Source organism: Sceloporus occidentalis, unplaced genomic scaffold (assembly GCF_023333645.1).
Source record: "Sceloporus occidentalis isolate IW3139 unplaced genomic scaffold, rSceOcc1.0.p SCAF_20, whole genome shotgun sequence".
NCBI lineage: Eukaryota > Metazoa > Chordata > Lepidosauria > Squamata > Phrynosomatidae > Sceloporus > Sceloporus occidentalis.
The window spans coordinates 8,665,638-8,680,865 of NW_028317000.1; the positions used below are offsets into that span (position 1 = coordinate 8,665,638).

Genomic DNA, 15,228 nt, shown 5'->3' on the forward strand with positions numbered 1-15,228 from the left:
TATGCTCAACTTCCATCAAATGTTGTGCTGGAAAACCTAGAGATTCCAAGAGAGAACACTTTTCTAGGCTCTGTAGGTCTTCCAGTGCAATTCTGTGGTCACCTCCCAGCAGATGTTGACCACAGAGTTGCCCTGGAGGACCTGGATATTCCTAGAGAGGTGTTCTTTCAGGTTAAAAAATGTGTTTTCTTATTTGTGGTTTTCCCACTTTACAGGGATCCTGTGCCCCTAATCCCAGAAAATGTGGAGGATCCACTGTATATGAAGAGATGTTATACTGAGGATGAAGCAAGCTTGTTTTTTGCTTTTCCAGAGACTAGGATATGGAGCAATGGATTTGAACTACAGGAAAAGAGATTCCACTTCAACTTTAGGAAGAACTTCTAGACAGTGAGAGCTATTCAACATTGGAACACACTCCCTCAGATTGTGATGGAGTCTCCTTTTTTTAGAGGCTGGATGGCCATCTGTCACAGGGAGTGCTTTGACTGTGTGTTCCTGCATGGCAAGGGGTTGGACTGGATGGCCCTTGGGATCTCTTCCAACTATGATTTTATTTGGTCTTTTAATAGCTATGCCAGGGTAGAGCAGGAGGAACTTTAATAATCCCCATACTCTTCCCGCAAAGACATTACTGTCATCCCAAGCCTTCACTGGTTGTAGAGTCTGTCCCTAACAGTTTGACAGATTTCAGGAAGCTACTTATTGGGGGGGGGGGGGGAGCACAGTTTTCCCAGGGGAAGGAGGACAACAGGCCCTGAGGAAGCTGCTAAACCAAGGGGATGTTGTCCAGCTGACCCTGGAGATCACAGCTGCAGGCAGGAAAGGCGGAGGGCCTCCCTGAGGTGGGAGCTGGGTAATTTGTTTCTATTGAGACTCAAGAGGATGTGACAGCAGGAGAAGGAAAGAGGTGTGTGCTGGGGAAAACTGGCCGCCTTCCTGTTTTGTGCCAGCAAAACCTCCCCTGGTTAGCAAAATACAGACTGGAACTCCACAATGGGATCCTGGTCTTTCTACATATTTCTCATGATGTTTGATAGGAGGAAGGGTGAGGCAGCCACCTCAGGCAGCAAAAGTAGAGGGACACTGAATGTATAATGTATGAGAGCTGGGCATGTTATGCCAACATCCACCCACTCTGCCAGAAGCAACCCTGCTCTCTTCAGGTACTGAAGCAGAAGCTTTCTTGTCACTATAACTGAAAGCGGATTCCACAGGCAATCTGGTTGGCTCCAGTAAAGATTCTTGTCCTAGGCATCAGGCAGCAAAATCTCTTGGGCCAGTCCCACATAGGACAATTGGCATCAGGAGATGGGAAAATGCTAGCCAAAGATGCAGGAGCTGGCTAGGGGATTCTGGTAGGTGAAGTCCAAAAATTGAAGATCGCCAAGCTCTCAGATTCATTGTCTATTCTGTTAATCTCAGATCAAGGCAGGTGAAACAACCTCGGTTCCTGGATAAGTCCAATAACATGGCAGAGTCTGACCTCCAAAAAGTCAGGATATGGACTGAATTCCATGGACTTTACAGAGAGATGCCCCTACTTTTCAAAGTGGGTCACCGCTGGGCCTGGTCACAGCCAGAGACCAAGGAGGGTTGGAAGCAAGGGAGGGAAGAGAAGGTTTCCAACCCGCCCTGGTCCAACCGGCAGGAGATTGCAAAGAGCATGTGTGCCAGGCCCCGAGGGATGGACACTGGGGCGCACGCCTGTCAAAAGCAATCATGTGCTTGAGCAGAAGACCTGGGACAGACGCCTAGGCTGGTTAGGGTGGTGCAATTGCAGGGATGTAGGGTGGGCCTGGATGCCAGCCGCTAACATGGTGGAGGAAACAAGAGGGAGAGCGATGGGTGGAAGGGGGTGTCACTCCCCTCTACAAATCAAAGTGGCTTCAGTGCAACTTCCTCTTGGCTCCTGCTCAGCCATGGAGGCAAATATTTACTTTCTGAAGCACAGAGGGTCTGGTATTATGGGATGGACATGCTAGATCAGGGATGGGCAAAGTGTATGGTCTCTGAGGCTTCCCCCCCGCAATCCCTCCAGACTAGCCCTTTACTGGCCAAAAAGAAGGCTGGATTGTCACTTCTAAAAGCTTCCTGGAGAGATGATCATATTTTAAATATGTTGCAGTGTCAAGATCTCCTTGAACCATTTATCATCAAAAAATACCCTTTTATAAAACAAAAACCACAGTCATTTTCTGCTTTGGGATTTGTCATTTATTGGCCTTCTGGGGAGTCCTGGGGCCACAGAGCCCTTGCAGTTGTCCATCCCTGCATCAGGTGTAGCTGCTGACATGGGAGGGAGGAGGTTTGAAAGGATTCCCTTTACATTCTCAGAGGCACTCTTTCCTCAACACTGCAATACCTGTTTCAGCAAAAGCATACAGTAGAGGACCTGTTCAGTGGAGGCCACCATTACCCCAGGGCAAAATCCAACCACCACCATTACCACCAAGGACTAGCAGGCTCTTTTTGCCCAGCCTAGAGATAAGAGAGGTCTGTGCCCAAAGAAAGAGTTTAAAGAGGAAGAGAAGACAGCCTTGGCACACATTCCACACAAGCTTCCTTGTACAAACTGGCTACCAACCAGGGTCCTGCCTTAAACCATGCAGGGCTTTAATAACATAATCCTGTCTTGGTTGATAATTTTAACCCACCCACCCCCAATTCCAGGCTCTTCCCCAATCCTGTCTGACTTACTCACCCGGACGAGGTAGGAGACTCCGGGGCCCATCACTTTGTCGTCGGGGTGCAACCAGCCCCGGGTGGGCTTGTTGACAAAGCTGCCATGCCGAGTCCACTCATCTCCACCGAGCTGGCCGCCTTCCACTCGCATCTTCTTCCCACAGCCCAGTTTGTTCATATCCTGGAAACAGAGACCAACAGTCCTTGCTGAGTCCTGGAGAGGAGCCGAGATGGGAGCAAGAGAAGGAGGAGGCGGCGGTGGAGGCAGTGGAGGCTCCGTGGATCCGCTTGCCTCTCTGGAAAAGGCACGGAGGCTGAGGAGCGTGGTGGCAGGGTTGGAGAGCTTCAGGTTGGCCATTTTGGGGAAGAAGGAACACAGGGTGGTGGGACTGTCCTCTGATTCTGAGGACAGCTCCCCCAGGGGCAGCATGGGGCTGAGGGAGGAGGAAGACAGAGAGCTCGGGAGGGATGGGGCAGCCACCAGGGGCTCCAAGGGGGAGTCCCCCTCTGCTGCCACCAACCCATCTTCCAGGGATGAGATGGAGTCGTTGCGAAGATGGTTATATTTGCTCTTCTGCAGGAGGTCCATCCCTGAGGCTGTTAGGTGATGAAGAGGGGAAGCAGAGCAACCAAGCCAGGTGTTTGATAAATGGATGCAGAGGATGTCTCAACTCAGCAAGAGTTTAGGAGCCCAAGAAAGTTAGAAATGATCCGGAGACTCCCCAGCAGCTCCTGGCTGGCATTGCTGACAGAAACACAGAAATAGGGACAAGGGTGGGGGTGGGGGGCTCTGTCTCGTCCCTGCAAACTGCCCTGTGTTAAGTGCGCCCAGCCATCCTCGTCACAGCCACTGTCCTTGTCACAGGCCCTGTGTCGAATCAGCCAGATCTATGGCCACAGGTCACACTGCCAACCACGACCATGCGGCAGTGATCTTTGGACCGCCCTGCAAGGGGAGGGGGTGAAGAGAAGAGAGGGGCTGCTGGCTGGTCCCCAAGATGGGCAATGACCAGGCGCCTTGGAATGCTAGCGAGGAGGCCCTCACGCACACTCCCCCTAGCTCTCACACCACCTGTTGAACCTCCCCCCAGCTTTGTCCCAGGTCAGTCGCTGTAGATGCCCAACGCCGCCTGTCTTCTTCAGCACAGACCCATCGGCAGCCCTTAAGGCCCAGAAGGAGAGAGAACGTGCACCAAGATATTGGAGGATTCTCAAGCCCAAGGATGCTTTGGCCTCATTCGTCTCCTAAATATGGACAAGAGGGGGAAATCCTAAGACAAGGGAGGCCAGAGAGCGCCTTCCAGCTCAGCAGGATCTAGGAAGGTGGAGGCAGCAAGGGTCCCCTCCCTTGACGTGGCTGCCAGGAAACCGAACAGAAGCTCCTCTGTTTCTGTCACGGAAGCCCACGTGTACGGCGGGCAGAGGCCGGCCTCTCGCAGTGGGGCTGCTGGATGCCAGAGATGCTGGGCTGGAGATCTAGGAACATCCCAGGGGGTTGTGTCCCTGCTAGGTGGTCCGTCCCTGCTGGTCCAAGAGAGAATGCAGGTATAAGGTGTAGGGAGGGGGTCCTCTCCGAATAAGGCAGTTGGCCCTGATGCTGGGAGGTTGCTCGTGGTTCCTTCTCTGTGGACCTCCGCCCCCCCCTTGCTGCTGCAGCTGCTGTGGCTGCCTAGGAGAGCACTGAGGCTTAATTGCTACCGCTTCCTGAATGCAATCGTTCAGCTCTAAGTGACTGCGGCTCCGTTCTGGGGGAAAGGCGGAGGGGGAGAGATGGTGGGGGGGTGGGAAGGAGAGAAAGAGGCCAAGCTCTTGCTACCAATGGGAGGGCAGTGCTGACTCACACGAGGGCTCCTGCCCTCCTTGCGTGGAAACAAGAATATATATATATATATATATATATATATATATATATATGTGTGTGTGTGATGTGTGTGTGGGGATGTGGATGTAGAGGCAATGGAGCCTGGTCAAAAAGAGGTGGGGTCTGTTTCTGCAAACACACACACACACATGCATATATGCACACTCTCAAGGTCACTGGCCATGTATGGAGAGGCTTCTGCCAAGCCAAAGAGACATTTCTGCCAGGCAGGGGAGGTAGGAGGCATGCCACAGGCAGAAAAGAGCGACAGTGTGGTGGGGAGGGGAGAGGAAAAGAGAGAGGCTTTTCTGTTCTGTGGGTTGATATGGTCTCAACTGGAGCATGTCCAGAGGAGGGCAACCAAAATGGTGAAAGATCTGGAAACCTTACCTTATGAGGAAAGACTTGGGGGGGCTGGGTATGTTCAGCCTGGAGAAGAGACAGCTAAGAGGTGATATGGTAACCCTGTTTAAGTACTTGAAGGGTGTCATACTGAGGAGAGAGGAAGCTTGTTTTCTGCTGCTCCAGAGAATAAGACCCAGAGTAATGGATGGAAGCTACAGGAAAAGAGATTCCATCTAAATATTAGGAGGAACTTCCTGACAGTAAGAGCTGTTTGACAGTGGAAGACATTCCCTTGGAGAGTGGTGGAGTCTCCTTCTTTGGCAGTCTTTAAACAAAGGCTGGATGGCCATCTGTCAGGGGTGCCTTGATTCTGCATTCCTGCATGGCAGGGGGTTGGACTGAATGGCCCTCGGGGTCTCTTCCAACTCTATGATTCTATGAACTCAGTATAATCTCTATTTGAGCCTCTTCCTCCCACAGCCACAGGAGCGTTCAAGCCCTGCCACTAACTCCTCTGCGATTATGACAACACATACTTGAGCATTCTCAGGAGAGAAGCTGACAAGCATCTTGTAAGGTAGGACGGTGTGGCTCACTGAATACAGTAAAGGGGTGAGGAGTCATGTTGAGGGGCAAGAGAGGTAGATGGAGAACATCAGAGGCTGTGGAAAAGGGGAATGGGAGGCAAAGGTGAGGCGTTTAGACAAGATTGCTAATACCCAAAGCATCTTTATTTGGGCCACTGTCATTATCTTCTTTTAAAATCCCTATCTTACATACATTAAAAACTATCAGAAGTAAAATGGACCACAAGATATTAGCTGCAAGAATTATTCCACAATTCCCTAGCAAGGACACAGCTCGAATCCTACTTTTAAAATCAAGCTTACTCTACTACAACACCTTTTGATTTTTCTGCTGAGCGCTGAATCTGCTGAAGTCCATGAAGCCTGTATAAGCAGCAAGCTCCAAATGTATTCTCTCATATTCTCCCACCCTGCAACTCAGAGGGTTGGTGCTTAGCATATAGACCCTAAAGAAACCAGATCCTGGCCGATCTCAGAAGCTAAGCAGGTTCAGCCCTGGTCAGTACTTGGATGGGAGACCCATCCGTGCTGTAGGCTGTGTTTCAGGGGAAGGACCTGACAAAACCATCTGTGAGTAAGTTCTTTGCCTAAAAGAACTCTTTGAAATTCATGGGGTTGCCCTAAGTTGACAGGCAACTTGAAAGCATATCCACACACAAATATAACACACCCTCCACACAAGAATCTTGCTTAAACGTCTCAAGTTGTGAGACTTTTCAAAGTGCTTCCAGCAGTTCATGCTATGAATGCTAGAAACTTGAATGTGCTGGAAGCACTTTGAAAAGTCTCACAACTTGAGAGGTGTTAAGCCAGACTACTGTCAAGGTTACACTGTTCTCCCTCTGACCCCATAAGTTTCTGGCACCTGCTGACTCTAATTCTAAGCACTTGGGGAAAGGTAGACTGCAACTCTCATGATCCCCCACGTTGGCTGGGGGACCCTGGAAGATGCAAGTTTTGTAAGCCCTCTCAGATGCAGAGAGACTCAGCATGCATTTACATAATTTTTCAGTGCTTGGAAAAGCTACTTTTTTGCACTACAGTTCTTGTAATCCCCCAGCCAACACTGGCCATGATGGTTGGGGGATTACAAGAGCTTAGTCTCAGAATATAAATTTCCCAAGCCTTGGGCAAGTTTTTCTCACCTTTGTGCTCTCCGTGTTGATCAGGTTCGAACACCTTGCCTTAATATCATTGACAACTAATGGATGAATTCCTACCCTTTCACGATGTCCTCAAATCCTATGCCTGACAAATCCTCTTCCACACTGGCTAATGGAAGAATGGTCTTGGCTACAGTGCCCATCATCTCCTCCCAAAATGGCCACTACTCAAGAATGATGGGAATCCTAGGTTACTGATTTGGTGTGGCCCCTGTTCAGGAAGACCGGTGTAAAGAATTCAACAACAAGGTGCCTTGATGCAGCCATTTGCATTCAGCATGTGGGTTGACTGGTTCTTAGAGTGACCTATAATCTTGCAAAGTTAAACTATTCCACTGCAATTCACAAAGGTTTGCCATGCTATTGAGAACACAGCTGCACTAGGCAGGACACATTTCTAGGATGAAGGACCATCGCCTCCCAAAAATAGTATTCTACGGTGAACATGCCACGGGTCAGCATAAGAGGGGTGCCCCAAAGAAGAGATACAAGGACTCCCTGAAACAACACCTCAGGCTCGGCCAAATTGATCACCAGCAATGGTCAGCCCTGGCCTCGCATCGGGAAGCATGGAGACGCACTATCCATGATTCTGCAGTCTTTTTTGAAAGCTCACACGGAACGAGTCTCGAAGAGAAACGACAGCGCAGAAAGAACCACAACCCAGAAACATCACCCAAGGAGACTTTCTGCAACCGGACTTGTTGATCTTGTATTGGCCTTTTAGTCATCAACGCGCTTGTAGAAAGCGCGGGATGAGTCCTTCCTGAATCTTCGTTCGTGAAGAAAAGCCAGAGCGAGTTACATGGGAGACAGAGACAGACCATGAGCATTTTCTTTTTTTTTGAAAGGGGGGGGGGTGACTTTGTTGTTCTTGTATGCCTTCAAGTCATTCCCAATTTATGAGTACCCTGAGGCAATTCAGTATGGTGATGTGGTTTTGAGCATTGGACTAGGACTCTGGAGCCCAGGGTTCAAATCTCCATTTGGTCATAGAAAACCACTGGGTGACCTTGGGCAAGCCACATCCTCTCAGCCTCAAAAGAAGGCAAAGTCAAACCCCTGCTGAACAAATCTTGCCAAGAAAACGCTGTCTTAGGATTGCCATGTCGGAAATGGCATGAAGGCACATAACAACAACAACAAGGTAGACTATCACAGGATTTGCTTGGCAGGAATTGTTGAGAAGGTGCTTGCCACTGCCTTCCTCCAAGTATGAGAAAGTGTGATTTGCCCAAGGTTAACCAGTGGGTTTCAGTGGCCAGTTGACATAGTCCAAAATCAAATCAATACACCACACACACAAACACTGACTCTCACTACACACACTGGCTCTCTAGCATGGCCAATGGATCTTGGGAAAAGTATTCCCCCCCCAAAAAAGTAACTGCACTGAAATTTAAGGAAATGCATATTGGCAGAATGAACCCCCCCCATAGTACAATTGGGGACTGGCAGGAAACTGGCAACATTTCAATATAGGCTTAGCAAAGCTGGGTTTGCTGGCTCCAAAAGGAAAACACCCTTTCCACCTAGCCCATATGGCTTTCCTCTTTTTGTATATAATCATAGAGTTGGAAGAGACCACAAGGGCAATCCAGTCCAACCCCTTGTGGTCTCTTCCAACTCTATGATTCTATGCAAAAAGAGAAAAGCCATATGGGCTAGGTGGAAAGGGTGTTTTCCTTTTGGAGCCAGCAAACCCAGCTTTGTTAATACCCAGCCAAATATCTGAGGTATTCAGCAGAGGCACGTTTGGGTAGGGTGGTACTGTTGTGACTAAGGTTGCCAAAGTGTTGTGGTAGTGTTGTGACTAGAGTTGCCAGAATGAAAAGCAGAGATTCCTGATCCTCAAATGGTTGTGCAGAAGAAGGATTTCAACAAGTGTTGCTTATCACACAGCCAGGTAACAACCAAAAGCTGCTAAATTTCCCTCTTCTGCAATGCCATTCAAGATACAGGAACCTTCTCTAGGTTTCAATCTGGCAATCCAAGTTGTGACACACTATAGTAGTCTGAAGTAGGGAAACAATCAATGTACATCCCCATGCACAAAAAGGAGACACAAAAGACTGCAGCAACTATGGAACCATAGCATTAATCTCCCATGCAAGCAAAATTATGCTCAAAATTCTACAACACAGACTCCAACCATATATGGAGCAAGAAATTCCAGAGGGGCAGGTGGGGTTCAGAAAACAAGCAGGGACTAGGGACCACACTGCAAGCGTACCAAGGAATTCCAGAAAAAAATCAGTATGTGTTTTATAGACTATAGCAAAGCATGTGATTGCAGAGATCACAAAAAACTATGGAAGGCTCTAAAAGACATGGGAGTTCCAATACATCTTACAGTCATGATGAGAAATCTATACTTAGGACAAGAAGCCACTGTCAGAACAGAATATGGAGAAACAGAATGGTTGCTAGTTGGCAAGGGGGTCAGGAAAGACTGCATTTTATCATCCCACTTGTTCAACTTGTATGCAGAAAATATCACACATAGAGCAGTTTTAGACTTAGATGAAAGAGAAGGAAGATAGGAGGAAGGAATAAAAGCAACTTAAGATATGAAGACAACACCATACTATGATCAAAGTGAGGCTGCTGTACTTTGGTCACATCATGAGAAGGCATGAATCACTGGAGAAGACAACAATGCTGGGAAAGGTGGAAGGAAGTAGAAAGAGAAGAAGGCCACACACTAGATGGATGGATTCAATCAGAGAGGTGATTGGCATGAGTTTGCAGGACATGAGCAAAGTAGTGGAAGACAGTTTTGGAGATGTCTCATCCACAGGGTCATCAAAAGTCAGGGTCAACTCAGCAAACAAACAACTATATGGACAAGGAGCCTGTGAAAAAACTAAATCGCACAAGACACAACGTGGACAGATTGCCTGGCTTGTGGGAATTCTTTCAGGAGGATGGATCCCAAGAAAAGAGTGAAGGGAGGAGAGATGAGGGAGAACTAAGAACTAAAACAAGAGTTGTACTGTCTGAGTCCCAGTGGGAAGAGGGGTGACCCATAACCTAGTCGAGGAATGGAAAGGACTGCTTGCAACTTGGCCTCTGAGACCTTGGCCAACAGGCATGCATCAAGGCCAGAGGGTGGAAAGCAGGCTGGGGGATGTACTTGTAGAAGAGGAAATGGGACAGAGTTAAACCCAGCTGTTTTTTCCTCTGAGGATGCAGGAGGCCTGAGTACAACACTGCATCCTCCTCCACAGAAGCCAGAAAACAAGCAAGGAGAAGAGCTGGGAAGGCTATGATGGATCCAGGGCTGTGCTGCTGGGCCTCTTGGACCCAACTTGAGGGCCAAAAGGCAGGAGCTCACTCCCTTCGCTCCTCAAGGGGAACATGAGAGAGACACCCATTCCTCAGCAACTTGCCTCTGATACGAGATGGACACCGTGAGAGGCAACAATGAGAGGGTATCCCCTAATGTCTACCTTTTGACACAGGTTCTGTGAGAAGACCTCTCTGTGGGTCTCTAGAGGCCACGGGTCAAACACACACACACACACGCAATATTTTTCTGGCAATATTTTTAAAAATCAAAATGCCTCCAGGGCTCTCTAGGATTATCTGAAATGGGAGACTGGCAATCTAGTACGTCAGAAATGGATGCTATATCTATTGGCTGCAAAGGTTTCTTTCTGTCATGGAAACTTGCCAAGGACCCGCAGCCAATGGTTCAGGGAACAGCATCAGCCCAAGGACCACCATTTTCAGTAGCACTACTCTATGGGATATGGAAAGTCAATTTCACCACATACCCACTCCCAAGATGTTTTATGTCTCTCTCCAAGAGCCAACATGGCATAGTGGTTTGAGAGCTGGGCTACTACTCTGGGGAACAGCATTCAAATCCCTGTCCGGCCATAGAAACTCACTGGATGACCTTGTGCAGATCCCACTCAGTATCAGAGGAAGGCAAAGGTAAACCTCCCCTGAACAATTCTTGCCAAGAAAACCCCATGATAGGGTTGCCTTGGGGTTCCATAAGTCCCAAGTGACTTGAAGACAGACAACAACAAGACCCCTCTCTCTCTCTTAGCTAAAAACACCCTACAAAAGTAACTTACAGTTGATATCCTGGTTTGAAAAATGGCATTCAGGAGTCTGGTAAGAATGGTAGAATTGTTTCCTCTAGAAAAGGGTGAGAAGCATTTTAGTGAAGCATAAAATAAAATCTAAAATAAATTTTTGGGGAGTCAGAGGGTGCAGCCCTCTGTGCTGCAGTGAGTGGTGCATTTTAGTTCTTCAGCCTCAGAGGGTTGCCTACCCTCGTTCTAAGGCAGCCTTCCCTGATTGGGTGTCAGATCACAACCCCCATCATCCCCAGCCAGGCTAGGGAAGATTATGGTTATATTCTGACACATCTGGAACACACCAGGTTGAGGAAGACTGTCCTAAGGATTGTCTGCCCTAATTTCAACAAAACTTTATTTCTAGCTTATTTGTGCCATTTATATTCAAGGCAACATTCTAGGCTCTTCTCCTTTTGGTGTCACAAACATAGACACAACCTCTTTTCTTGATAGTTGTGATCAAGGGAGTAACATCAAAGGAAGGAAGAGGCTAGATGCATCAGAGGCTTTAGAAAGAGGAAATATGCTCAAGAAAACAGGGAGGCTTAAGAAAGAGAAGCAATGTGAATGAGCTGATGCCATAACTGTCTACATCCAAACCGGGACAAATGTTTAAAAAGTAGGACAAATGTAGGACAAAATCCCCCCCCCCCCAAATGTAGGGTATATTTTGTAAATGGAGGACACAAACAACTAAAAAAACAAACAATTAATAAATTCAAAAAGCATTAATATAAACGGCGGCAAGCCTTCTTGGAGGTGGAGGACACTCCTCCGCCTCCGTAGAAGGTTTTGCCATTCCCGGCTAGGCTTCGAGGAGAGAGGACGCAGTAGCGGCCTCACTCTTTGGAGCCCATCTGGGCAGCAAGCCTTCTCGGAGGTGGAGGACACTCCTACGGCTCTGGAGAAGGCTTTGCCCATCCCGGCTAGGCTCCGAGGAGAGAGGCAACGGCAGTGACCTCTCTTTTCAGAGCCCAGCTCAGCGGCAAGCCTTCTCGAAGGCAGAGCTGCACAGGGCTCCAGAGGAGGAAGCCGCGCAGCCATGGTCTCCTCCTCTGGAGCTCAGCCCGTTGGCTAGGCCCTGCACGGCTCCACCCCGAGCCCTCCTTCCCAGCAAGGGCTAGCATGGCAGTTAGGCCTTGCATTACTGCCGCTAAGAGGGAGGAGATGGTGACTGGGAGCTTCCAGGACTGCTGCCATACCCGGGACGGGACGTTCCAGACGGTTGAAAAACCGGAACTGGGATATGGCAAGCCTACCTTTGTGTCATCATAAATGAGAAGTGGCTTGAAGGCACACAACAGCAACAACTACTACCACAACTAACTTATTGGGGAGGGGGAAAGATGCTGTGAAAATGAAAAAAAGGAAAACCAGGAGACAGAAAAACTGTCCATGTTAGTGTTCATGTTTATTATAATAAGTGGACTTGCTGGATGCAGGCCAGAGTTTGGGGTAGATCTGCGTGGGAAGACAAAGGGGCCAGTTACTTCTGGGGATGAGGAACATGGCTGTGCATGTATTACCAAGTTCCTGCACTCATGGAGCACATGAGCCATCACTAATGGGTATGATGCCTTGGGTTTTTAAACAGGGGCTGGATGGCTGCTTCTCAGGGATGCTTTACAGATGCTACTTCATTTTATTTATTTATTCCACTTCTATGCTGCCTTTCCCCCACAAAGGGACTCAAGGTGGCTCAAAAGAGAAAACATTATTAAAACATCACAATAAAAATGTAAAACCAATTAAAACCATCTAGTTAAAATAATATAAAATTAATACAAAACCACACAAAACTTTAAAACCTAACTGCCCTTTCCATTCCTAGTCTTGTTCTTATTACTTGACTGCAGTCTCCATTCTGGTCAAAGTTTGATCCTAGCTATGGGAATTCTTTAACTATTTCAATTTCCTAGTTGTCTATTTGTGTATTTCTTCTGTGGTTATTATTTTTGTTTTCTTTATGTTCAGCATCAGACCTGCCTTTGCACTTTCATCTTTGACCGTCCTTATTAACTGTTTCGATTCCTGAATGCCTTCTGCTAATATTACGGTGTCGTCTGCACATCTTAGGTTGTTAATGTCCCTTCCTCCTATTTTAACTCCTCCTTTTCCAGATTCAAATTCTGCTTTTCTTATGATGTTTTCAGCATATAAGTTAAACAAGTAAGGTGATAGGATGCAGCCTTGTCTGACCCCTTTGCCTATTGGGTGCAGGGTGCTAGTCCTCATGAAATGCCCTTCTACTCTTGCATTCTGCATTCTGGCTGAGAAGCAAGGTGCCCATTTAGCCACAAGGTGGCAATCTAGTGCAACAAAAGATGCACCATAAAGAATGGAAGCCTTTAAATAGGAAAGAGCAAGGAATGGCGACTGCACTAACCCAGGAGTAGATGATCACAGACTGAAAGCCAGGATTTGAACTGGGATCAGGGAATATTGTATAGCTGATAATGACCATTTCCCCCTTTCTAAATGCTAGTATGGTAGCTAGATACTATATTTAAAGAAGGAGGAGGAGGAGGAGGAGGAGAAGGAGAAGAAGAGACTGATAGGTCCAGTTTACAACATTGCATTGGAAAAGTTCCTCTTTGTCTGGTTAGGAATTCTGAGAGCTACAATTAAAAAAAAGTTTTCCCAACAAATCTAATCTCTTTTTTTTTTGATAAAATTACCAGCTTGTTAGATGAAGGGAATGCTGTGGATTATTATACTTCAGTAAGGCTTTTGACAGGGTTTCCCATGACATTCTTGCAAACAAGCTTGTGAAATGTGGGCTAGACAAGGCAACTGTTACATGGATTTGGAATTGGTTGACTGGCCGAAGCTCCTTTTCATCCTGGAGAGAGATGACCAGTGGGGTCCCACAGGGCTCTGTCCTGGGCCCAGTGCTATTCAACAACTTTATCAATGACTTGGATTTGGGGGTATATTTATCAAATTTGCAGATGACACCAAATTGGGAGGAGTAGCTAATATCCCTGAGGAGAGGATCAAAATTCAAAATGACCTTAACAGATTAGAAAGCTGGGCCAAAGCTAACAAAATGAATTTCAACATGGAGAAATGTAAGGTACTGCACTTAGGGCAGAAAAATAAAATGAACAGATAAAGGATGGGGGACACCTGGCTGAACGAGACTACATGTGAAAGGGATCTAGGAGTCCAAGTAGATCACAAATTGAACATGAGTTAACAGTGCAATCCAGCAGCTAACAAGGCCAATGAGATTTTAGGCTGCATCAATAGAAGTATAGTGTCTAGATCAAGAGAATTAATAGTGCCACTCTATTCTGCTCTGGTCAGGCCCCACCTAGAATACTGTGTCCAGTTCTGGGCACCACAATTTAAAAATGATGTTGAGAAACTGGAGCGTGTCCAAAAGAGGGCGACCAAAATGGTGAAAGGTCTGGAAAGTATACCCTATGAGGAATGACTTAGGGAGCTGGAGATGTTTAGCCTGGAGAAAATAAGGTTAAAGGGTGATATGATAGCCCTGTTTAAATACTTGAAGGGATGTCATGTTGAGGAGGGAGTAAGCTTGTTTTCTGCTGCTCCAGAGATTAGGACCCAGAACAATGGATGCAAGCTACAGGAAAAGAGATTCCACCTCAACATTAGGAGGAACTTCCTGACAGTAAGGGTTGATCGACAGTGGAACAAACTCCCTCAGAATGTAGTGGAGTCTCCTTCCTTAGAGGTCTTTAAACAGAGGCTGGATGGCCATCTGTCAATGGGGATGCTTTGATTTAGATTCCTGCATGGCAGAAGGTTGGACTGGATGGTCCTTGTGGGCTCTTCCAACTCTACGATTCTAACTCTGGGCGGGTAAAGGAATAGTGGAATATGTAAAGAAATAAGGTTTGTTTCGTGGAGAAGGAAGCTAAGTGATTGTAGATATGTGTGAGATTTGTTTTTAAGATGCACTGGAACAAATGTGGCTCAGAAGAAACCTGCAACCTCCTAAGCAAGAGAACCAATCCACAGAATGTCTCCCCCCTCCACTGTTTTCTAAGAGGCACATTCTCTACGCTAAACAAGAGACAGACATCTTGAAACCACCACCTGGAAAGAATGATGTATGCAATTCTCCCTGTTATATTCTTTTCCACTTTAAAGATGCTGTCGCTGAAAGATACGAAATGGGCGCACTGTGAGTTTCGTGGCCTGGGAAGAACGAATCCGAACCTATGTCTCCCCAGACTTAACCTTACACTCTCAGCTAGAACTCCTCACTCTGAGCCCCTCCTAGTCACCTGTACTACAACTTCCATCATCCCAAGCCAGTGTGATCACTGGCAGGGATTATAGGAGTTGGACTCCAACACACCTGGAGAGCACTACGAGACATTGGCTCCAGACTAAAAATGGGGAGGGGGATAAGAGCATAGAAAGAGACCAAGGTTTGGATCCATGGCATCCAGGGGCTATATATGTATGCCTAGAACAGCTATGTATGCAGCCTATGGACCATGTGCAGCCCCTTACAG

At 47.4% G+C, this 15,228-nt stretch overlaps 1 protein-coding gene across 4 annotated transcripts in view; it reads right to left on the minus strand.

Annotated features, from left to right (window-relative positions):
* The window catches only part of SHC1 (SHC adaptor protein 1), a 55,678-nt gene that overhangs the window by 24,014 nt on the left and 16,436 nt on the right, over positions 1-15,228 (minus strand). For 2 of the 4 annotated variants that reach the window (XM_089482859.1, XM_089482858.1), the window contains one exon: positions 2,705-2,866. In XM_089482859.1, the coding sequence (XP_089338985.1) occupies positions 2,705-2,863 (159 nt within the window). In that variant the 5' untranslated portion in view covers positions 2,864-2,866. Of the gene's footprint in view, positions 1-2,704; positions 3,759-15,228 lie in introns of those variants that run through there. The other 2 variants (XM_089482857.1, XM_089482856.1) reach the window with 2 other exon arrangements.